The sequence below is a fragment of the Fistularia commersonii genome, chromosome 25, assembly GCF_037954325.1.
Source record: "Fistularia commersonii isolate RoL2024-O1a breed Wild chromosome 25, RoL_Fcom_v1.0, whole genome shotgun sequence".
In the NCBI taxonomy this organism is placed as follows: Eukaryota; Metazoa; Chordata; class Actinopteri; order Syngnathiformes; family Fistulariidae; genus Fistularia; species Fistularia commersonii.
Genome location: NC_141308.1, coordinates 4,094,640 through 4,119,435, shown reverse-complemented (window position 1 = coordinate 4,119,435; position 24,796 = coordinate 4,094,640). Strand labels below are relative to the sequence as shown.

General features: G+C 41.2%; 1 protein-coding gene across 2 annotated transcripts; it reads left to right on the top strand.

The window, feature by feature from the left end:
- The first annotated feature begins 5,859 nt into the window (after positions 1 to 5,859).
- On the top strand, positions 5,860 to 18,357 carry kctd1 (potassium channel tetramerization domain containing 1). Of its 2 annotated transcripts, XM_086173042.1 has the most exons (6): positions 5,860 to 6,208; positions 11,592 to 11,884; positions 12,751 to 12,929; positions 13,697 to 13,841; positions 15,037 to 15,342; positions 17,132 to 18,357. In XM_086173042.1, exons 1-6 carry the CDS (start codon positions 6,190 to 6,192, stop codon positions 17,291 to 17,293), a joined length of 1,104 nt encoding a protein of 367 aa, XP_086029168.1. In that variant the 5' UTR covers positions 5,860 to 6,189; the 3' UTR covers positions 17,294 to 18,357. The 2 variants fall into 2 exon arrangements, with proteins under 2 accessions (XP_086029168.1, XP_086029169.1); XM_086173043.1 differs by lacking the exon at positions 11,592 to 11,884 and having other exon boundaries at positions 5,865 to 6,208.
- Positions 18,358 to 24,796: the final 6,439 nt, after the last annotated feature.

Here is a 24,796-nt window from a genome sequence, read left to right as displayed (position 1 = left end):
TTGGGGTTTGTATTTCTGTACAGAAGTTACAGGAAGTACTCTTCCTATCCCAATTCAACATATTTTGAATTTTCCAATTGAGTTACTTAACCAAAATGGTTGTTTTATTAGCAAGGTTACACATCTTCATTTTACTTTTCTTTTCCCAACTGAATTGGATTTTTTTCTATGCGTGAGAGCAACACCACCTACTGATCACAGTGGTCTTCGCAGGATGAAGAACAATGAATACATTTGGATTTCTCCAGGGGAGGGCAGCCACGAGCCTTGGAAGTGTAGGTTGTGCTGTGTATGCATGGGAAAGGCTATCAGAACTTGATAGAAATAGATCTGTCCCAATAACTCGAGCCTGCACTGATGTTCAAGGGTGTACCCGGGCAAAAGGGATTCAAATTTCAGTGTTATCTCTTTCCTATTTCTTATTTTGTTCTTGGACACTGCATTCATTTGCTACGATTGAAAAGTCATTTGCTGTTGAGCTTCAACAGTTTTAATTGGTTATTAGTGGAACAGTTCCCTTTCATCCCTTTCATGGATGTCTCCAAGAGAACTGCATTATCCAATAGTCGGTCTTTCGTACAATTTGTGGTTTAAATTAAATCAAATGTGCTTCTTTCATTCATTTCATAGCTATTTTGTTTTTCTAGCTAATTTAGGGAGATGCCAGTCACATGCCATTGCACCTGTAACGGTGAGGATCATTCTGAGTTAACTTTTTAAAATCCTGAGATTATTTATGATAATAAGTGGGGTTATTTAAGGTGCACGAGAGTTGAAAATCGGGTGCAGTGAATCCGAGATGCAGTATACCTGCAGGCATGCGGTCTGTATCCCCGAAGACTTCAGTGGCTGGAGGCCAACACCCTCTCAGCTCCCCTTAATCATCTTTACTGCCCAAATAAATGAGTACATAAATATGACATTTCATGCATTGACTATTTCCTCCAGGGAGAGACAATGAGGAATGGGGGATGCATTGATCTGATTTATCAGTCTCTTCTCATCTGAAGATTAAATAGAGGACAGATCAGGAAAGCTGCCATTCTTGGATTTGTGTGTCTTTGTTGTATTACTGTGATGAAGAGTGTTTGTTGGTTACTTGACAAACATGGTCTAGATGCAAAGAAAGGTATTGATGATATTTTTTTTTTCTATAGGTATGCACTTATTTTAAAATGCCTCTCAGATGACAATATCAGAAAACTGTCCTTTATTTTTCGCGCAAGAGTGTCCACATAGCAACTTCATCATGCCTTATCTGTAAGTTGAGGAGAAACCTGCTACTGATAAAAGCATCATGGGGGTTGCCCCCCCCCCCCCCCCCCCCGATGAATTCTTTTACGTTTATATCCATCGTAACACTAACCCAACAATGGCGATTTCAAAGAAATATAACAAATACTGATGCTTCATTTGCAGATATAGGTACATCTCAAAGTGCACCTTTTGTTTACCATGCCGAGAGTAAGCACATTTCTAACAACTTTAAAAAAAATTAGATTCGCAAAACAACAGAAGGGGGCCAAAAGATAAAACACACACCTTAAAGATCATTAGCAATTAATATTTGGGGATTCATGAAGAAAAATAGTGTTAAACACTTGTTTAATAATTCATACTATAAACAAGAAAGTCTCCCACTTCCTTAATAATTTAGACGTAAGCTAATGTTGATTTATTCAGGAAGGTCTCTGCCACCAGCACTGCCTGGAGTGCCCAAATTTGAATTAAAGTAGGACAGTAGCATGCGAGTCTGTAATAACATTTGTATAATTTTATTATTGCTCTGGGCTCAGTTCATTTCCTCCTCCAGTAGCTGCGTGAAATTGTTTGATTCTGGAAACTGCCTTGAGTCTGCAGCTCTGGGGTTGGAGGGTGGTACAGGAACAGGAAGGCATGCGACACTCTCTCTCTGTCTGTCTGATGCTGTCAGACACATAAACACCGACATACGGACAGCTCAACATACACACACATACACGCATGCAGAGAGAGATAAATAACTTTGTTTTTCTGGGTGCTGTGATGCTGTTACATTGACTCACTTAATAACTCAAGCTGTCTTGAGATGGTGACTGATATTCTCACTCACCTTGTCACTTATGAAGAATGTTTCACAAAATGTATGTGAGCTTGCCGGGAAGTATAATGACTCATTTATTTTGTTATCAAAGCCTAGACATATCGGTTTGTTTTCGTCGTTTCCGGACGGTGATTCTTCTCTTATTAGTCAGAGGACATCACTTTCACAATTCTTTTCCCACAGATTTGTTTTGAAAAGTATCCGAATTCGATCCTATTGTGAGTTTAAGAAATGTCGCATCTTATTTGGCGTCGCGGTCGTGGAGATGATTTCTTTTTCATCATTTTTCACTATCAAATCTTATCTTTTGAATTCTGGTCGATTGCATTAGCCTGTCATGTTTTGATATTGCATCTAGACAATTGAACTATCATTTCCAAAATGGTCATTTACAAAACTCTGATTACTCTTACATAAACAATCAAGTTTGTGAGGCATTAGCTCATGCGGCACACACCTGAGACCCTCTTTGACACAGGAAGGGAGGGTGGAGAAGTTCTGATTGGTTTCCTCGGGCTCTGCTTCCAACTTCCCACCCGCACACATTCCCTCACTCCTCCTCCCCCTTTCCAATTCCTTTATGCAGAGCAGCCCAAACTGCAGTTTGATGAAACACATTTGTTTGACTTAACACTTGCCTCGCCATCATGGCTAAATCTCGAAGGCCTTTCAATGTAATGTGGCCCAACAGCAATTGGGTTAATGAGAGGATATATGTACAAGTGTGGGACTTGACCGGAGGAGCTGTTTTCCATTTGGGTTTGGTCCTCTCGTGTTATTAGGGAAACCTTTATTATTGTTGCCCTCTAGTGGGAACCATATAATAGGATTACATTTTATTAGAGCCTCCCAGCGTAACTCAAGCAGCCCCCTCCTCTTGTCTCTCTTTCCCTCATAGTCGTGTCACTGACTCCTCAGCCCACTGTGGGTGGGATGGGTGGATTTTGGTCTGAGAGGGAGCACATGTGGGTCCTTGTTTCTCAGTTAGAGAAAAACCGGCATGTCAATTTGAAATTGTAGAAATCATTCTTCCCGCTTGAATAAGTGATGACCTTTCCCGAGGACAGAGAACTTACAATCCAAAGCATAGAGATATCCAAACTTCAGTTTTGCAAGGAGTTCAAGTGAACAAAGACTCGAGTGGTGAGCATGACAGCTCCCCCTTCGTGATCGTACCTGACGGTGCGGCGTGGACCGTGGTGCGCCAACACAGATATTCTCCAAAGCTACGTTTCACTGTGCCAACTAATATTTGATGACCAATTCTGGCTCAAAACTGTGCAGCCCTGCAGGGCAGACTGAGTAGGCTCTGGAGCAGCTTCACTGCTTTCCTTTCTGCATCCCACTCCCTTACATAACCAAAGGCCGTTAGAGGGGTGTGGCCAGTGTTGCAGTACTTATTGACATGGTCTGCGGCTAAACCAATGTCTCCCCTGGTCCATACTCACTAGAAAAGACTAAGGAAGGATTGGATGCTCACCAAAAACTCAGTCATTTTAATTTATTGCCACGAACATCACATAATACAATACTGGTATATAGATCATTATTCTAAATGAAGTAGCATCGATGCAACTGATTATCAACACGGAGAGATTCGCAATACTAAAGGAGCCCAACAACAATAAATGGCTATTTTTAAATTAGTAATAAAGCAACACATTGTTCATATCCTGTTTTTTTCACATTACGTTCACCATTTTGATTTTGGCGTATTCCACAGTTTCAGGAAAGTTTTCGGAAATTGTGACGGCCTCTGGCGTTAAAAAATATGAATAGGGAAAAGAGAGAACGTAAATGAAAAAAGGGGATCGGAAAATCTTAATCTAAAAACTTGCTCAGTGATGTCCATAGATTGATTTCAAGTGAACTATCGTAAGCTGCTCCTTAGAGTAAAAAGAAGCAAAATGTTGTTCCTTGTGTTTTACTTTGCCTTCATGTAGAAAATATATTGCGTTTTCCTGTCAAAACCATACAGTCTGCCATGTGAGGAAGAATCAACGATCAAATTCATATCGAGTCACGGTGAAATTACTGCAGTCAGTTTCTTAAAATTGAATGTTTTTGAAAACGCTTTTCCAGTGTCCCTCTGCTTATTATCCAGTGAATGTATTTATAACTATGTGATGTAATTGAGGGCAGGGAGTTTCTGTTTGGAGCGAAACACACATCTGTAACCCATAAGAATAATTTGTTCACCAAAACACTATGCGGCCGGTGCTTGCCTGTTGCTGCTGTCTTAGCAGCGTGGTCAAGATCCAAGACAGGTACAATCTTTTTCCCTCCAGTTTTAGGACAATGGATTTCTGTTCCCGGTGTGAAGCCCCCACACACACACACACATGCTAAAAAATCTCGTCTGGTTAGTGCAAAAAAAAAACATCTGATGCATATGTTGAATGCGGAATTGCAAGGATTCCATTATGAACTGGCTCCATTTGAGTGGAAAATGGATAACGCATGGGATTTAGGGCCTGGGGTGCTTTCTGTTCACTATAGTTTGTCAGGCTAATGGCATAAAAATGTGTGTATACATGCATGTGTAGCCTGAATAACACTTGAGGCCAGGTGAATTGTTTTCCAGGCACGAGCTCTGGGGGCAAATAACTTCATCATGGCAATTTCATTCTTTGTTTCTTTTCCGATGAGGCACAGTGATCAAAAAGTGTAGGGTTTAATTCTTCCTGGATTGGACGGGCAAATGATAGTTGCCCCCCTCGCCCCCCTCAAAAACAACTGTGTTTATGCTCTTATTAAAAGAAAAAAGAAAAAAAAAAACCTCTTTGATGAAAAAAATTGGAAAAGGCTTTTTGTTTGTGTGCTTGAAGCTCCAAAACGTCAATCAGTCATCTATCTGTCCAGTGACATCATGGAATATTTTGTTTCCATCATTGCTTAACCTGAAGAGCCTCGTGTTTACTTTTTGTGCGAACATTAAAATTCTAGGCCCTAATTATAAATGTTTGTTTTGAACATTCGAAACATTTTTTTCTTCTTTTTTTTTTTTGGTTCCGTTTCTCACGGATTGTTGCTCTCAGCAGTAGGGGGCGGAAGAGAGAGGCTTTCTGTGGATGTTTTGAGGGCAACAGCTTCTAAGAATCTTAACTCGTCTCAATTATATGTCCAGATGATCAGTAAACTGCTCCCATGACTCAGACGGAATAATGATACCTGTTCACATGAAGGGAATTCACGTGTATATATAAGAAACAGAATGCCGCACAACATATAATTCATTCACTTTCTGTATCCAGCAAGTAAATCTGAAAGCCTCAAAAGTGCCTCAATCTTCCTGAAATCATGCATGGCTGAACATTTGAAATGAGCTCGCACATCACCCTGGGGCACTGATTCAGACTTGATTGGGGCAAGGGAGGCTGCAAGTGCTTATTTATACAACTACGTCATTTGGAGGTTGTCCAAAGGGAGGAAGGAGGGCTGAAAAGATTATAGATTAGAAACTACACAGTAAGAATTTCATTAACCACATTCCGTTCATTTAATAAGTTTATCCCGGTTAATCAACAAGTTGCCTGATGAACATAGGGCGTGTGGTTTGTTTAAAACGGGTTAGATGTTTGTTGAGAAGGGAGGAAATCAAAGAGCCAACAATCTATATAATTATCATCATCTGCTGCTTTTCCTCTCTGGCAAAAAAAAAAACACTCCATCCATTTGTAGAAATCACCCGAGGGAACGTTACATCAAAACTAATCAGAACGATTAAAATCAGCTTCTCTGCAAGAGGGAGGCAATGGGCAAGTTGGAGGCAGGAGGAGTGAGGGTGTTTTAAATTCATGTTAAAAAAAAAAGAGGTTTCTTTATTTGATTTTATGAAAACATAAACTCAACAAAGACTGAGGCACAGCTGCTGTGATCTCTTTCTTTGCTCTGAGTTTTATTCTGCGGGGTGGTTTAGACTGGGGCAGAGACATGAGCTAATTGTATCCTGATCTTTGCCTTGAGGGGTTTCAAAGCCCCGGAGCAAGTATTCTCTGTATTTTGTTCAGTCTACCTTAGCCAAGCTATTGCATTTCTCACTGGCGTAGGAAGAGAGGCAGGTCGTGGGCCAAAACGGAGGGGAAAGGTGCTCAAAAAGATACTTTATGCCGCTCTATGTTTCAGGTAAGCGGAGATTTATTTGGTTTCCCATTATTTTCCTAGGCTGAATGGACTGGGACATTGAGGCGCAGCAGCTTTTACGCATGTGCCAAGCGATTCAAGTGGTACAGTTCTTAAAAAAAAAATATTTAACCACTTCCTGGCTATTGTGCCTCGGTAACTGTACCATTGTGTTGGCGCAGCTATCATATACGGGGCGTTGTGGCTTTTATTTCAACGAAAATCAGATTCTATCGAAAATTTGTCGAGCACACACTCTAGTTAACCGCCGCGTGAATTCGCTCCTGGCGCGTTTCAGTTTCCAACCCAAAACCGATCGGCGTCGCCGTCGATCGGCGGTGGAACTTGCTCATAACTTACTCGAGCGACGTTTGTCGTTTTCACGAAGGTTTTTGTTGAAGCTGTTTACGTGAAACAATTCTATTTCCTGGCTGCCCCAGATCTTCCCATGAAAGACGCCATTGTGGAGTAATTTCGCCCGAGGCGTTTTGCTCGTTCTGTGAGACAGGATGTACCTTTTACATGCGTCAGTGCAGAATCCGTATCAACGTCTCTCTGTTAACAAAGTAAAAAATGATTTCCCTTTCTTTCTTTTTTTAAGACTTTACTTTGTCCTTCTATCTTCTCTCTCACAGCAGCACTCCAGTCGCACTGTGCGTAAAATTTGACTTCCAGGTCTTACTGCGATTCTGCTACTGTAGTTTATCCACTAATAGCCCGAGCCATTTTTGCCTGGGACCATATGTAAAAAAAAAAAAATAATAAAAATAAATAATAAGAGTAAAAACAATCTAAAAAAAAAACATCATCACCGGATGTTGAAGTTTACATAAAAGTTAAACTTGTTTTTATTTGTTACATCCCTTTAACGCAACACACGGATTATTTACCAAATTACGAATAAGTCCACATCTGATTCTGCTGATTAAAAAGAAAGTTAAACAGAAAGTGGTGATCCCACGTTTCGTATGTAAAGTCTTGCCAGTTTCAGTAGTTTTGGAGGGTAATTCAAGCCACATAAGACGATCCCGATGCCGAACGCTTGATGGCGCTGTAACAAAGCCGCACAGCATCCAGAACAACCGCTTTTTAGCAAAATACATTGACAAACTGATCTTGTGCAAAGAGTTTCAGAGGGGCAACTGGTCCACATGACGTTTGGCAAACTGTAAAATCAGTGTCAAGTTAGAAGAGGATTCTTTGAAAGAAAGGATGCTTTTGTAGTTAATTTTCTGACTCGGGCAGTGAGCTACTGACTAAATCATATCTGGGATGTTGTTTGGATTTCTTCAAGCTGCTGATTGATAAATATCGGAGAATCAATCTGGCAGTTTTTTGCCTCGTGGATGTCAATTTATAAACACGGAATAAGTTTAAACTAGGGTTTATTTAATGTCTCATAAAATGTTTCTTTGTTCAGTGATATAATATTAAAGCTAATTTCTTTGCTTTTCTTTCTTTCTTTTTTTAAACTAGCTTTCTGGTGGTTCAAGGTGATTTGATTCTCGGTTCAGGTTCAGGCCAGTGTGGTTATTTTTATCTTCCCCTCTAACTTTTACACTCCCTTTTCTTTTGATTTGTTTAATAGCACGGGACACATTTCAGCTTATTTTAATCTCAATTGACAAAGTCATCAATTTCTTATGCTTACAGGCTTTATTTAAGAATTGGAGTGAACCAAAGTTGCCATGAAAATATATGTTCTTAAAATAATTTCAACACAAGCAAATCTGATAGAATTGAACATGATTGAAGAAAAAAAAATGTTACTGGTGATTATATATTAACATTACCAAACTAGTGGGATATCGCCATGGAGATATGAGCATTGACGTTTCAGTGCTACAGAATATATACATGAAAAGTAATACAAACTAAATAGCCCCTGGAATTCAACCAGGTTATGATTTTAGGAAAGCCTCACCCCTCTTGAGATCCCCCCCTCCACACACACACACACACACACACATACATACATACATACACACAGCTGGCGGTGACTGAAGTTCTGTCTGTAGTTGTCTGTGTGTGGACATTTGAAACAAATGGCCATGGGCAACAAAGCAGAGACAACCCATCCAGATTATGTAAATACCAGTCTGCCTGACTCGAACAGAATGTTAATGCTGTGATCTGAAATGCTAATTGTGTCTTGTGTGATATGTCGAAACACCGAAGAGCTGCATTGTGGGATAGAAAATTAAAAGCTGCTGATGTTGGTCCCACTCGCCCTTTGATTATTGCAATGGCACACAGGTACTCCTCTCCAATGTTACGCAGTATTAAAGGGTAAACTTTTTGCCGTGGCTTTCCTAAGGAGAAATAATGTTTGTTCCACGAGATGTAAAGGAATAGGTTTGGGGCCAGTCACTCAAAGATTTCAGTCTAACGGTAGAAAACAGGAGTAACCGGAGAAGCCTTGGCAGGCCAGGCTTTGATGCCCTGTGCCTGTTTTGGGTTTGTTTATGAATTCTTGAATACTGCGGAATAACAAAATTACACACACGGGGTGAACGGACCGTTTCCCCAAGCACGTACGTTTTGGCTTGTTTCGGGGGAAAAAAAGCTCAGAAATTTTGGGGCGCGGAGTGTATCCTGGTACCTGAGCTTGTATAGATCACTTTTCTCTCTGTCCTTCATGCTTTTGTGAGGACTTTAACTCTGAGACCTTCGAAACGTCACTGTGACACAAGTGCATATGACCAAAAAGTAACATTTGCTGGGCTAATAGGGGGTACGATGTATGTTGGAGAAGAAAAATGCCATACGTTGCATAATACATGGTCAAAAATATTGTCTGTGAATTTCAGAATGCACCCAGTATAAAAACATTTAAAAGGACAAGCAAAGTAGGTAAAGTTGGGCAGATTAACCTCAATATTTTGAACACATTTCTAGCAGTGTGAGATCTGAAAACAGAAAAGCATTCAAAATAAACTGTGAACCAACTATGTTCAATCTGCAAAGACTATCGCTGTATCTTTGATGTTTTATTACCGAAAGCAGAATATAGATAATGGTTTTCAAACTGAAATGTAACTTTCTCCTCGGACGCTATCGCGTACTGCAGCAGTTGGGTACAAAACACATTTGAACATTTGACACACCAAAACTAAGCAATTTTGAGGCAAACTGAGCAGAGGGTCTTCTTCAGATTTCTCTCATATGGAGTTCAGATTGGTGCTATTAATACAGTTGTCCATAAATTGAAATACATGTGGAATAAAAAACACTTGTTTGTTCCCCACTCTTAAAATATTTTGTTTTGCTAGAATTTAGAGTCTATGTAAAACTGTGTAAAACTCAGAAGTTCCACCAGTCCATGATGGGGCCTGAACAGCATTTGAAGTCACATGCTCAACTCAAGCGTCTGCTTTCAAACCATAATTTGTTTATCATCATGAAAATGGAGAAGACTTTAAAATTGTAAATTGGAATAAACCGCGTATCTTGACTTTGGACTTACTTGAACTTTAAGACTCTACTTTAATGATTTGATTTGAAACTTGCTTGAGATTTGAAGGTTGTAAGTCCTGAGACATGTTTTTCATGTACTCACATGTCTGCCAAACATCAGAAGTCCTAATTGCATGTAATTTCTACTTATCTTTACCCCCTGCGTGTTCCCCCCCCCCCAAAAAAAAAACAGGATCCTGGCATGGGGTAAAAAAATCTGTATCGTGTGTTAGAATCTAACAAATTTGAGTACGTGTGTGACATTCATGAGATATTCTCGTGTGTTTTGAAGGTGTATAAAACTACTTGAATTCTGTAAGCAGAAAAGTAGCAACAGACTTTTGATAACTTCATTTTCTTGCATTTAATCATTCTGGGATGTATCTGAAATTGATTGGATGTGGCTGAGACATACCCAGAATATTTTCCAACCAACGCCACAGGTCCACAACTCCTGTATCTTCACTTCCACCGACTCAAAATAATACTGCGATATAAGAGCACTTTCCCACGACTCTCAGCTCACTTCTAGCTCCCACCTACCCACCCGACTGCCTGTTCTCTTTCACTCTCTCTTCCCCGCTATTTTCCATAATGCCTTACAGATTTTACACTCAATCCACCTTTGCGATGACAAGGCTTTGAGGAAATCCAATTCCACCAAGCTGTTTTCAGAACTTACTCTCCACAGGCACACACTTGCTCTCGCACTCAAACACACACACACACACACACACACCACCATCTCCACAAATTAGTCAGGGAACAAATTACCTGCATTCTGAGTGTGATCCCACGCACTTTGCCGGCTGCCTTACACAGGTCCCCTTTTGAAGAGCAGCCATGTGATTTCTCTCTCTTTTGCCCCGCAGGTCCCTTTGCCTTCTGCGAGGGATTCTGGAGTTGAATTTTAAAACTGTGTATGGCTGCCTGTGCTTATCACCGCGTGCACAAACGGCATGCAAATCAGAACAGGATCACACACCACATTGGAGGCCTGCACTCAAAGGCAAGCTTAATTGCTAATTGGGTATCTAGGTGTGAAACTCATACTGCCAATAAGAAGCAGGAATGTGGATGTTTTAAGGCCGGTGGTTGAACTAATTAATTTTAATCTGAATGTTATTAAAATTTGTGAATTCCCTGCATTTTCTATGAAACAGACAGAAGTGCTTCGGCTGTGCTTTGAACGGACACCGCTGCCGTCTGGTTTTATTCTAGGGCGGCACTTTATCTCATTTTTGTGGTGTCATTTTTCAACTTAAAGGGGGGGTGGGGGTTGACCCGAGCCGATGATTAATATTTCTTGCTTTTTCACACACCGACACGCTCACCGAGGACTGTGATTGACTTCATATGTTTCTTTTCCCCTTTAGGAAGTTGAAAATAGTCTTTTGACCTCAATTAGAAGTGGTCAGTTTGATGCTTATTAGTTTGGTGGTTTGCTTGTTTTTTTTTTTCTCTGGATATTCTGGGTATTAAAGGTCACTGTTTGTGGGCTGTTGTAGGTGAAAGAGGTGGGAGAGGGGGGAAAAAAAAATGCTGCTGATGCTGTACAATGAGCAGCAACATCAGGAGGAGCGTGAGGAGGGGCAGAAACACTGCTCCAAAAGGGCAAAGGCCAACTGTGGGACGTCCGCATGTTTGTGTGTGTTGACCCCACTTGCAATATAAGCAAGGCAACACCCCGTAAAACAGGATTTATTATTTTTTTTTTATGATCTAATTCGGAAAATGCGACACATACCTGCCACTGAAACAGCGACAGCCCAGAAAGCCCAAAAGAGCCCCGGGCGCTACAATGCTAATGTTGTCGGGGGCTTTGACTTCTCCCAGCCATTGCAAAGAAGCTGCTCCGTGCGACAGCCACGGCGCCGCTCCTCGCCCGGTGCACGCTCGCCCCCTTGTAACGCCTCTTCACGTTTGGCAGGTGTGTTGGAAAAAGCCGACCGAATCCAATCTCGTAACGTTAAAGTCTGCGTCGCAATGGACGAAACGGATATCATGGACTTAACGCATCAGAAAGCGAGAAAGCGACCGCGTCCAATCAGTTCCGTGGATGAGTCGGTGCACGCTTCCCTGAAACGGCTCCCGATCCGGGCGGCGGAGTGCAGGGAGAACTCACTGATGTTCGCAGTGAGAGGAGAGCCTGTTCCAGCAGCATCTCTCAAGCAAAATGACCACTCGGTGAATTCCTCTCCAACCACAGTGATGCCAGCGCAGGTAAACGCGTAAAGTCCGATCATGTCTGAAAAGAAAAGAAAAAAAAAAAAAACCAACAAAATACTGATCGCGTTATCACTTGTGCAGGACACGCGAGAGGGGGGGGGGGAACAGAGGTATAGATGGATATATATATATATATACATTTTTTTTTGTTTGTTTGTTTAATGCGGTGTTTGGATAGATTGTCTTCCTGCGGTCCTTAAATGTGGAGTGCGCACATACACATGATATTTGAATATTGCGCACGCACAGTCCCCCCTTTTAGCTCTCTTTGTTGCATTTACAGCTATTTTAGACGCCTGCTTAATCTAACCCCTTTAAATAACCGTTACTGTTGTATGACTATAACACACTGAAGTATTTTTCAATCATCTTTACTTCAGCTTTGAAACTTTTTTCCTTTTTTCGTGGAGAGGGGGCTGCCTCGTTCTTCTGAGGGCTCAACAGAAATTGCCTGTTAATGGTCTTTGTAGATTAACAGAGACAGCGTCTCCCTATCTTATTGCAGTATTGCACCATCTATTACAGTTGATTGCCAAGACCCTGAGTTTGATGCTCCAAATTAATTTGGTTTTGAAGATTATGGCCTGAAGGAATTAGGGTTTGTGGACCGTGGCAACATTCAGGTCAAGGTCAGGCTACAGTAACTTGCACAGAAAAGTCCCACTCAGTTGAGTGTAAATTGTGTAACAATTTAAATCTGTTTTATTGGTGCATCACATTAAAAATGTGGTTCGTGTGTGTGTTGTTTTCATTCCTTATGGCCCATCATTGTGCAGAATAAATTCGGATATCGGTATGCCTTCCTCTCAGTGTTACTCACCTGGTTCATAATATTTTCTGTTATGTGTTCCCTCTAACAGGATAGTCGCTCCAGCATGTCCAGGCCCATGATTACACGATCACCAGTGTCCCCCTTGAGTAACCAGGGGATCCCAACACCTGCACAGCTCACCAAATCCAACGCCCCTGTGCACATTGATGTGGGCGGACACATGTACACCAGCAGTTTGGCCACCTTAACAAAATTCCCAGAATCCAGGTGAGTCTTCTCCATTCATTCATTGTTTAATTTTGCAGCAGTAAAATGTGTGCTTTTTGGCCCATGCTGAATTTTCATGTAAAGAGGATGTAAACCGTGGCTGATTAACTTCGGGACATGGAGTATATTCTGTTTAAGCTACACGTGTCTTTAGTCGTCCAATTTTCATCCGTCTTTATTTGCTATCTGTCTGCTATCACTTTCAAAAATATCTCGTGGCTGTGCTTGATGGAATAATTGTCCAGAGGGAAATGGTAGCAATTAGTTTTGCAGAGTATCTCTTTGTGAGGTGTTTCTGCAAACAATATTTAAGAGGCTCTTGAAGTGCAAAAAGCAGAGTGTAGACAAAAGCAACTTGGTTATTTTGACAGATGTCACAACAGCAGTAAAGGGCCAAAGGGCATGGGGCCATCTGGAGACTGGGAGGCCACACTGTCGCCGTGAGCTCAGACCTCCGGGTTACAGCCTCAAGCAATGAACTACCAGCTGGCTCTGACCTCTCCAAACCACCTTCTTCTGTCTTCCTTGAATTTAAATCAGTAATCTGTGCATGTTTGCGTGAAGGCATAATTTTCCTAGCCATAAAAGCCCATTCATTAGCAACTCTCTGCTAGGAAACAGCACTTTAAAAAAGTGATGCATTAAACACCGTTATGCACGTTTCGTGTAAAGTTTTGAGGGAAAAAAAGACTGTTTATGTAAAAAGGCTTTACCCTCCTTGCCTGGCTTCCTGCCTAATGTGCCACTTTTCCTCTCTCTGTGGGCAGAATTGGTCGTCTCTTTGATGGCACAGAGCCCATAGTTCTGGACAGCCTGAAGCAGCACTACTTCATTGACAGGGATGGACACATGTTCCGCTACATCCTCAACTTCCTCAGGACGTCCAAGCTGCTCATCCCAGACGACTTCAAAGTAAGCGGATGTCCATTTCAAAAACCGCATAGGCTCGTCTACCGGCTCAGTCAGCAGTCCGTAAACTTGGTACACACACAATGAATGTAAAGGGGCTGGGATTTCCTTGGTCGTCATTCCTTGATTGGCTAAAAAGGGTTCCCATGCTTGAGACTAAATGGCAGGGATAATCCAGAGAAAGCTCACAAGGGAATTATATTACAGTGCATCTAATCTTGAAGACGGAATGTGCAATTTAAGCTATTAAAGGCCAAAGATTATGTGAAGGTATGTGGGAACAACATTGAGCTTGCACACAGACAGAAGTATACCGACTTTGGTGCTCATGAACACAATCTTTGCGCTAAAGTTTTGCAGTGGTCTATGTTCTCTTCTCAAGTGTCCATTCAGGGTGAGTTTCAATATATGTGACCTATTAGTATTCCCTTCATTTTACCCTTATGTGCCATTTAGTCAGTAATTACTTAACTTGCCCTGGGACAAAACAAATAACCACATTATCTGATAGAATATCCACAGTGTGACTCAATCAGTGGAAAGTATGTCAGCTAAAATAAGCAAAGACCAAAGACAGGCTCAAGTTCAGGCTTAGGCCACATTCACATTTTGTAGATTTGGAGAGAAGCATGAGAAAACTTGGATGTGGTGCAAATTAGGTCCTACAGTCCTCCAGCGAAAAGATCTATTCTTCTACCCCCATGCAACCCTGTGCTACATGTCACACAACATCTCCTCTATTCTGTATCTTTTATCATTGTTCCTGAATGATATAGAACAATGGTTTTATGTTTTCTTTTTTTCCCCCCTTTTTCAAAATAATTTTTATGGAACATCTTTGGAGAACAATTGCATGAAAAGGAGCCATGCAGGCATGTCACCACATGTCACACAACTCACCATTTCTGCAAGATGCATTTAGATAGCAATTTCTAATTCAAAGGACATTGGAAGACAAATGTTAACGTTTGTATAACAAGAAGCTGTCTTTGCCTAAATTATATTGCGTACATTATAGCACGTGTGGATGATACCTCAATTGAACCCCTGCGTTTTACTTTGGAGAAATGAATATGTTTATTTGATTTTCAATGACGAAATCAATAATAGAGAAAATGATTGAGGTCTCGAGTCATTTAATTCGACTGTTTCTGTCTTGTAGTTGAAGATGCTAAAAGTCCATCCTCCTTTTTCCTAGGACTATAGTCTACTTTACGAGGAGGCACGATACTTCCAGCTGCAGCCCATGCTTAATGAGCTTGAGCGCTGGCGTCAGGACCAGGAGCTAGGCCGCGTGTCACGGCCATGTGAGTGCTTGGTGGTGCGTGTTGCACCTGACCTGGGCGAGAGAATCACACTGAGCGGTGACAAGGCCCTGATAGAAGACGTGTTTCCGGAAATCGGTGATGTAATGTGCAACTCCGTCAATGCTGGGTGGAACCATGACTCCACACATGTCATCCGCTTCCCACTCAATGGTTACTGCCACCTCAACTCTGTCCAGGTAAACACAACTTCTCTCTGTCTGCATATTGTTGTGTTTGAAAACCCTCAGCTATGTAAGGTCCAGGTAACGATTCTTTCACTTAGGTCCTCTTTAATCTCGGTTCGAAGTTAATTGATGTCTGATTGCAGAATCTTATCTTTTTTTCTAATCCAATCAAATAGTAAAAAATAGCCTTGCAGAAAAATGTGTTCTTTGATGAATTTATCAAAGCGTCCATTTAACAAGTAATCGCTACACAAGTCGACCGCCGTTTTCACTTTCCCGTGATCTGACTTGTTTTCTGCTGGTGCTCAGGAGCTTGCAGATGGTCATATAGTCTCTTCTTTTGCATTGCTCACTTTAGTCGTCCTTCCTTCATATCTCATCGAGTTGCCCTCTACGTGACAAACGATGCCAATAACTAACAATCATAAAACGTGAATTTTTGAGAATCCGCTCAAAAAAGGGAACAGCATGAGACTGAACTGTAAACTTCCTGGAATGTGAGACTGCCTACCTTCAGCTATAGCTGAAGGCAAATAGCTGGCAGCAAGATTCAGTGAACACTTTTGAAGGGACTTGTTTTCACATTTCCAAATGTTTTACATCTATCTATATTTGATGTAGCGAAACTGTAACTACTCCAAGACAACATAAAAATTACATGTCACTAATTTGCAAAGAAACCTTTGATTGCCATTAGTTTTAAATCCCCTCCTATGGCGAAATTGCTTAAAAGCATTGTCATACTTTCAAGAGACTTTCAAAAAAAATCTTTGTGCCTAATTAGATCCATATTAAGCAAGAATTTCCAAATATTGCATCTCTTTGATATTCCTCTGACTTCTTGATGATAAAACCCTCAGATTCACATCCATAAATGAATCAAGAGATGCATATGTGAAAAGATTTCACAATGATTTGGACTGTGTCCTCAGCTGAGGACATCAAACCTCCTTCCCCAAAACACACAAACAAACCTGTCTCTGAAGTGTATGAGTCGAAGAGAGTGAGCATGCTCCCTGGCAGGTTGTCCCCAGGCTGGGCCTATAATCCTGTTTGGTTATTAAAGCACGCCGGCGGTGGATGCTGTATCTGCAGCTAATGGAGGCAGGGCGGGGGTTTTGAGAAAAGGAAGGGGGGCAGAGTGAGCTGCCAGCAGAAGGAGGACCTTTGTAGTCTTGGCGGAGGCTTGAGCCTGGGGGCTGAGGGTGGGGGGGTGGGGGGGTGGATGGGGGGGGGGGTTGCTGAGCAGCCTACATTGAGCCAAGTGGCAAAGAGAAAGCCACACTACTCCCTGGGGCCTCTTCAATGGAATGTGATCCTACAGGCCCCCTGGGCATGTCTGTAGATGTCTGCAAGGCTGGTAGATCAGGATGAGCTACACATAGACATACACATGCAAATGCATACAGAGGTTGTCAAACTCAAACATACATTAGAAAACAATGGAAAAATAAGGCGCGAGACAAAGCAAGAGAATCGGTTTAGTGAAACTCTCATCTAAATTCACATCACAGAATTATTTCTGCTCACTCCCAAAGCTGTTTTCAATGCTAGACTTAGCACTAACTAACCACACAGCTGGTACCTGAGAGAGTCTGAGAATTCTCAAAATAATATGTATTCTAGTAGTAAACAAAAGGTAGACGCGGCATTAATGTTTCAGAAGGAAATGAATGAAAGTCCGGCTCAAAGTAGTCATCTAAGTGCCGCTGGTGTCACCGGAATGCTAAAAAAAAGTGCTTACGTTGCATTTTTCTCCACGCAAGACTTCCTGAAATAACATCTTAATGTTTCTTTACAGGTTTTAGAGCGTCTGCAACAACGAGGCTTCGAGATCGCTGGCTCCTGTGGGGGAGGCGTAGACTCATCCCAGTTCAGCGAATATGTTCTGAGGAGGGAACTAAGGAGGACAAGTCAGCGAGGACCCAATTCAAATAGAATAAAGCAAGAGCAGCTAGACTAGAGACCTCCTTGCCAGTAGGAGGTGATAGACTTTCTTGTGCTGCAGAGCTCTGTGGACTCTGTTTTTCTTTGTTCCTTTTGTTGATATTTTTGTTTTCTTAAACTTGAGAACCATCTAGAGAATAAAACTGAGGTGCAACAGGAGATTTTTCTGCCATGAGAAGACACAAGGCATTTGATGAGGTTGAGATTGCAAAGACATTTGTGATTGTCTAGCCCCCCGTTAAAAAAAAAAAAAGAAAAAAAAAGGAAAAAAGTGAAAAAAAGATTTATATATGCTGGATCCCCAAATTAAGTTTGTTTTAAAACTTGGAGCCTACATTAGGTTGAATATGATTTATATGTTCCCCATTGAAAATTAAAAAGGCTTTATTTGCTGATGTAGTGCATTACATACAGTAACTTATCACCAGTGATTTGATTTTGATGTCTCACTGGCAAATTGGCTAAGTCTGTTTTTATGCCTCACTGTATAAAGGTCACTAATGTGTTGCTTACAGTACAGAATGTCTCACTTGTCATAAACACTTAGTTTCAGCAATGCATCTTTTTTCACCATTAACCTGATGTTGAATATTGTGATACCAATGAAGTGTTTTGTACTTTAATGGAATTTTTTATTATGCCATAAGATATAGCTGGAATCAATATCATCAAAATTTAACATGAAAGACCATTCTATACGATGTAAAAAAAAAAATAATTTAATAAATTATTATGTCATACCATTTGCCTCATTGGGGAGTATGAAGTACTTAGTCCCCATGTGCTACCTTAATGATTATACAATTGGATCATAATATTCCCCTGAGTCATTACCTGTAAATTTTTCATTGTATATGTGTTGGTGTTTTTTTACATCAATTTTTTTACATTTGTTGCCTGAGACATGACTGAACAGATAAATGCTTGTTCTACCCAATTCCAAGACCAGTTTTATTTGTAGCACATATGATATGAAGTCAGATATAAAGTATTTCTAAGATGACTGACCCACCTACGCTCCCTAGATTTGAGAAAAGAGGAATGTAGCAAAAAGAGTGAAATAAATTTCAACTAAAGTTGTGGTGCTGTCTATTCACTGTGTTTACATTACTGTCAGCACTGCTTTCACATTTCCCGAATAATGCCGGACTTTCATCTGAAGCCCCTTTCATACACTCCAACACAATTTATGGTATCAACACTTTTGTCTCTTTACAACTTAAAGGTGTGTCAACTTTACCAAGACATTACGGTACTTTAGAGGATTTATGCTGGTGCATCACTAACTACATGGGGCATTATTTACTTAGTTATACTGAATGGAGTCGACTTCTCCACGCAAGTCCTGTCAGTTGTGCTTCCACATATCCCTGCAGGGCCAACATCCAAAGTGAAATCTCACATGGAGCCCTGTCGTCTTGTCTTCATCCCTTTGGCAGAATCTCCACTTTCTTTGGCTATCTACAGTTTATGCTATATGTCTCCCTTTCAGCCCTCTTTGGCCTAGATTCCTTTTGACTGACTGTTATTCTCATAAGCAAGAGATACAACAGTGAGTGGTGCACAGCATCGCTTTGCTTCAGTCATGCAATTACAATTTTGGAATTTGTTTAAAGTTTATACAGATATTCAGAGTGAGCTGTGGTTGAAGTTGACTTGTCCTTTTTAAGCTGTATTCTAAATAAAAATAATGATTATATGAAAGTTTTACATTCACTCTTTTGGGTTTCGGTTCAAGTTGTGCACTACTGCAAATTAAAAAAAAAAAAAAAAACAAGTGACCTATTAAATGGAGTTTATTACGTAAAACATCTTTCCAATCGAGAAAAATCTTTCAGGATATTGTAACGTAAACCCGAGACAAAAGTATTTCAAAGACATCAACAAAGACAAATAACTCCTCTAAAAGTGTTGTGACATTAAATGAAAAGCGCCTGAACACAGACCAGCTAGTTTGTAGTCCATTGAACTTTGTCATTTGAATCACAATTACCTGCAGAATTTGACAAGGTGTGCTATTTGTCTTCCTTTTGCGTTTTCCTTTCAAATTTTTAATGATTCAACCAGAATTAGTGGATGAGAAGCTGCCAACAGCTGTGGCAAGCCTCTCTGGAAACAGAGCAGAAATCTGTCACCCAGGTGCACAGTTTTAATTCCGTCCTATTGGGGCTGGATAAACACCTGGTGCTACTGCAGAGCCCGCTGGCCTGGAAGGGGTTGCCGCTCAAAAGATTCAGTTGCAGTCAACAGCTAGTTAACTGGTAGTGGTTGATCTTTGACCACTGGAAATGCAGCGGATTTATAGGCTATACTCACCAATTGCTGTGGGTTCACCTTCATCGTACGCGTTTGATTGACACGGCTCACTAAAGCAACAATAGGCTAAAAGAGATCGTTTTGCATCGTATCAACAATTCATGAACGTACATAACATGTGTCTATTCAATTCTTACATGTACATTGGTTGAAATTCCCAAGTATTTTTTGTCCACCCCATGTGTTTTTAAAGTTTGTTACCTGTGGGGAAGCTAGAGTATAATGAGACCCTGTCCAGTGCTATCTCCCCTCATTTCCTGGATTCTCACAAACTTGAAAAGGAATTAGCGATATCCTCCTCTTTTGGACATTGCCTGTTGGAGAAAAGATGAATGGTATTAAGAGACTGACTTCCAGTATGTTAGAGGACAGGATTGGAGGAGAATAAAGCAATTTGAGAGCCTCCTCTCCTTTCTGGTGTGTCTGTGATCATGTCTCTCTCACTCACTTTCTCTCTTGTGATTATTTCAAGTCATCAAAAGGCAGAGCAGGGCCTGGAGAAAGTGGCTGTGGCCATCTTTTCCTCGCTCCCCAGGCCCTGCTTACTCACCACAAGTGAAGGTCGCTGGAAAGACTCACTTCACCTCATCCTCAGATCATCAGTCTGCATGATGCTCAGTTCTGCCGCACAGTAAAAAGCAGGGACAGTTCCTAATGAATGTCCTGATACACTGATTTGGTTACCTACTTTCTGCTAAATACTAAGTTGTTACCCTTTTCTATCTGCAGCCTTCTTTCTCACTCTGTGTTGATCGGAAGGTAATATTCTGCACAGAAGATGCCTCCTACCTTTATTGAAAAAGCCTCTCGGCCATTTTATGCCAGCGAGATAATTATAAATGTAACCCATGGCAAAAAAGCAAAACATAACTCCCACATCTCTCCCATGCCATTTCTCTCTTTTTCTCTTCTCTCTCTCTCTCTCTCTCTCTCTCTCTCTTTCTCTCTCTTTCTCCTTCTCTCTCTCGCTCTCTCGCTTCTCCTCACCCTCCCTCCTGTCCTCCCCCTGCTACAGCCTCGGGAACTGATTTCAAATTTTCAAAGATATCTCATAGTGAGGCTGTGAGATTGAAGGCTCATAAATACCTTTATTATGATATAATGGCTACATATTTTCAGCCATTATTTCTAGTGGAAAAATTAGTCCATCTCTGTGATGAATGTCTTCACAGTCTTTGGGGCCTCCAATGTTCTTAGAAAGACAATCACTGGATAATATCTCAAATGGACACTCTCTTGTTGGATAATATGTCACAGCGGCTTAGGCCTGGTTATAAATTAAAATGAAAGGCACAGTTCTGCAACTGTAATAGGTTGTGCGGCTGTGTACATCTGGTTAGTTACTGTGTGGCATATACTGTTCTATCACCTTTTTTTTCTTTTCTTTTTCTTTTTTTAAGGGCACTAAGTCTTAGCAATTTCAACCATTTGAATTTGCTCCATAGGAGCCAAGGTATCCTGACCTTGATTCCAAAGTTTCAGCCAAGCTTGAAAAGTCTGGATAGTTCACTTTGTTGCAACAATAAAACGTCTGGGGAATGAAGCAATGGCATTGCCTCTAAATATTCAGATTTGCAAAAGTCGCAAAACAAGTTGCAAAAAGACACCGCAGTGTATTTAGCGTAGGATTCTCTCTTTCACAAAAATATACTTAAAGGATGGCGTCATGTATTATTTCTGTTTTTAACATACTTGAACAATATTCAAAAAGGCATTCTTGCCAAATGCAGTAACTGCAATCCACAATCCAATAATTACCTTTGCTCTCAATCCCAATTAAAGCTTTTAAAGAAACATCATCCATCCATCCCTTGTCTACTGCTTTTCCTACTCAGGCGAGAGGTAGGGCGCATCCTGGACTGCTTGCCGGGCCAATTGCATTGTCGCAAATTCAAACGGACAGCTTATCACTCTCTCATTTGCAAATCTGGGAAAGTTTCCCAATTTTTCCAATGAACCTGCTGCATGGTTTTGGAGAAACCAAAAATCAACTGCGGAAAAAGTAGTGTTTTACCAGCACAAAATATTTGGATTCATTAATTGACTCATTATGAATAAACTGATTTTCTTCATGGACATTTTCCTCCACTTTGTACATTTTTTGTCCCTGCAAACTTGGCATGTTATCTGATAAAGCAGCACAACATATAAAGTTGTGCGAACACCGTACTTCATCAGATCCACCCGTGGAGATTGGCTTGTAATGTTTGACAGTGCTCCAAGTGGTGGATTTTAGGTAATTCTGCCCAACAAGCCTCACTTTCCATTGTTTATTTAAAGGTTGGGCCTTGAGTTATGGTGCGCTTGCAGTGAGGAATTTTAGACTGGACTACAGTGGCTGCAGGCCCCTTGGCATGCACTGTACACTGAGAGGCTATCATTTATATTCTACTCCAGAGGTAACAGAAGAACATGAGATTGGGAAACAGCTCAAACACCACTTTTGCATGTGAGGCTCAAGGCCCAGACAAGTCAAGCTGTCTTTTTCTTTTTGGCCTGCATGTGTGCATATTCAATGAGGTTTTGTTTTTGTTTTTTTTCTGTCATATTTTAGTTAGTTAGTAAAATCACCTGTCACATATGCCACTTTCACTGATCATGGGTGTCCACTGTGGCTGTGGCCGTGCGCTCCTGTGAAGGAATGCTGGCTCTGGTGAAATTTCCGCAGCAAAGAAATCTGACCAGTGAAGCTACCTGCATATGCTATAGGTGCTATACTCTAACACGTTTTGAAAAACCCTTCAGGGCGATTTAAGCAACTAAGATAATTCGCAAATGTATCCTTTGGCAAAAAAGCAGGCCTGCCCCTCCCGTCTACCTTTTTTTCTCTTTCTCTCCGTTCCTCATTCTCTTTGTTGAGAATTAATAAAGGATACTTTGCCTTGATTAAAAGGTCTCAATTGTACTGTATTACTCAACATCCACACCCCTCCCTGCACCAGCCTTTCACATGGATAGACCTGCATGTTAGGACTGCTCTAATGATTCTGGAGTTTGCCATTCGAGGGCCACCCATCCATCATAGTGGTAAGGCCACTGGCTTTATTATAATACAGAGGACAGACATGCTCTGAGGCTATGTGGGACACAATAGAGGTCTTTCAACAGACCTATAAATACATGATCTGTCAGAGTTGCTGTCCTGAGGGCTCTCTCAGCTAGGCTCTAGCCCTCAGGTTGGCTATCACTTATGCTAAGATATGCACCAGCCCCTAGGCTAAGGCTAAGGCTCAGTTCATTCCAGCCCCTCATCAACCACCACATTCTACCTTCAGCCATGAGAATAAATAAGAGCAAGATTTAAAAAAAATGAAAAAAGAACAAGATTCATCGTAAAGAATGCAAAAACCTTGATAAAAAAAACAAACAAATAGGGAAAGTGGAAACAAAAAGTGACAGCCAAACACTGACAAAGAAAATAGTGCTCAAATAGTATCAGAGTATCCAACAACACACTTAAACATGACAGACAGACACATTTTCCCCTTTAATTTCTAGCCTAAACAATTACATCAAAATTCCGACCAATAACATTTCACTTGAAAGAGTTGTGCAAGTCGTTACAAGAAAGAATAGAAGACTGCCATCTCTGGGCAGCTTTTTGCCCCAAATATTGTGATTTTTGCAAGTACATTTGAGGTGTTATATGCAGATCTCCCCTCTCCTCCCATTTCTCTTCTCAACATATCTCAGGTGAGAATCTCCTTTGACTGTTGCCTCCAAGCCAAGATCAGAAAATCTAGTAGTTGGGTGTGTTCTTTTGGAGATTAGTGTGGATGGAGGCTGTCGCTTGTTAGAATAATAAACAGGTGAACACTTTAAGTCTGCATAATTCCCTATCTCTGCACCAACTTAATGTATTAAAATCATATTCTTCCTCCCGGCAGAAAACCAGCAGCAGATTATGTCCAGGGCACGCTGAGTGGAAACCCAATGACAAATCCCACCACTTGCACAACAATAATCACCTGGGCAGTAGGTTGCTATTTATCATGCTTTTCACCAAATCCTGGCATTTAAGGGTGTGATTCCTGCTTTTTGAACTGTAAGTATAGCTAATTTGACTGGTGATGTAGTAATGCTGTTTAGACTGAGAGACAGACACACAGCAGTAACACCTTATTCAAAACATGTGTTCATGTGTGCACCGCTGTCAAATGTTCCCTTTTTCCAATCTCGAGTGCACCTACTCTACCAGCCCCCTCTTTGAGTTCTCCAAGGGTTGTTCTGGTCCCCTGGTCAGGCAGGCCAGGTAGGGGCTAGTGTTCATAATAGCTGGTATTCCCAGCTTTGGCATTTGGTGCCCACCCCCAACCGTCCTTTCGCACACACACACACACGCACGCGCACAACACACAACACACAACAACGCCCCCTACACCAGTCTTATTTGCCCCCCAGCTGTCCCTCCCCAACTCAGTCTTCTTCTTCTTCCCCCAGATCTCTCTTTGCCACAGCTGCAGCCTCCTGGCCTCGCCCAGAGCCTTCAGAAGGCAGTTCCCTCTCCTTCCCCCTACAGCAAAGAAGGAAAAGCAGGCAAAGAAGGAAAATAAAACTTCAGGCGCACCACGCAAGGCCATCTGGGTAATCTTGTTCAAAAGGCTTGAGGTGATAGCTGCAATTTACACAGGCAAAAAAAGAACAGACCTAATTTCCATACCTACCAGCCTCAAGGAGATGAAATTGAATAAACTAAGAATTAGAAAAGAATTACTGTAAAACCAATACAGAATATTCAACATTAGTTCATTTTGTCCTTGTAACACCCCCCTCTTCATGCAGACAAATGCACACATTCACACTTATGCACACACACACACACACACACACACACACACACATACACACACACACAGCGATCACACAACTCTCCAAATTTACAAAGAAATACAACAGTTTGGCTGAAATGAAGGTGCTATGGACAGCTAAGAGAAACACACAAATGCACACTCGTTCAGAGGCACGAATACACCAACACACTCTGCTCAAATAAATAAGCAGATACACACAGCTTAGGGGGGAAACAATATTTGTGATGAAAGCAAATCAAACTGAAATCCAACATGTTAAAGTCAAGTTGATTAGTGTGAAAATGTAAAAGCATCTTCAACTGGCATATCCCACAGTCATAACGATATGTTAATTTGCAACTTAATGGCTGAAAGCAAAATTTTGCTTATATAAACCTTGAAACATGCTGCAT

Coding starts and splice junctions, on each gene's coding strand:
- kctd1 (XM_086173042.1), top strand. Junction 11,885..12,750: donor CCACAGTGATGCCAGCGCAG/GTAAACGCGTAA, acceptor TCCCTCTAACAG/GATAGTCGCTCCAGCATGTC. Junction 12,930..13,696: donor ACAAAATTCCCAGAATCCAG/GTGAGTCTTCTC, acceptor CTCTGTGGGCAG/AATTGGTCGTCTCTTTGATG.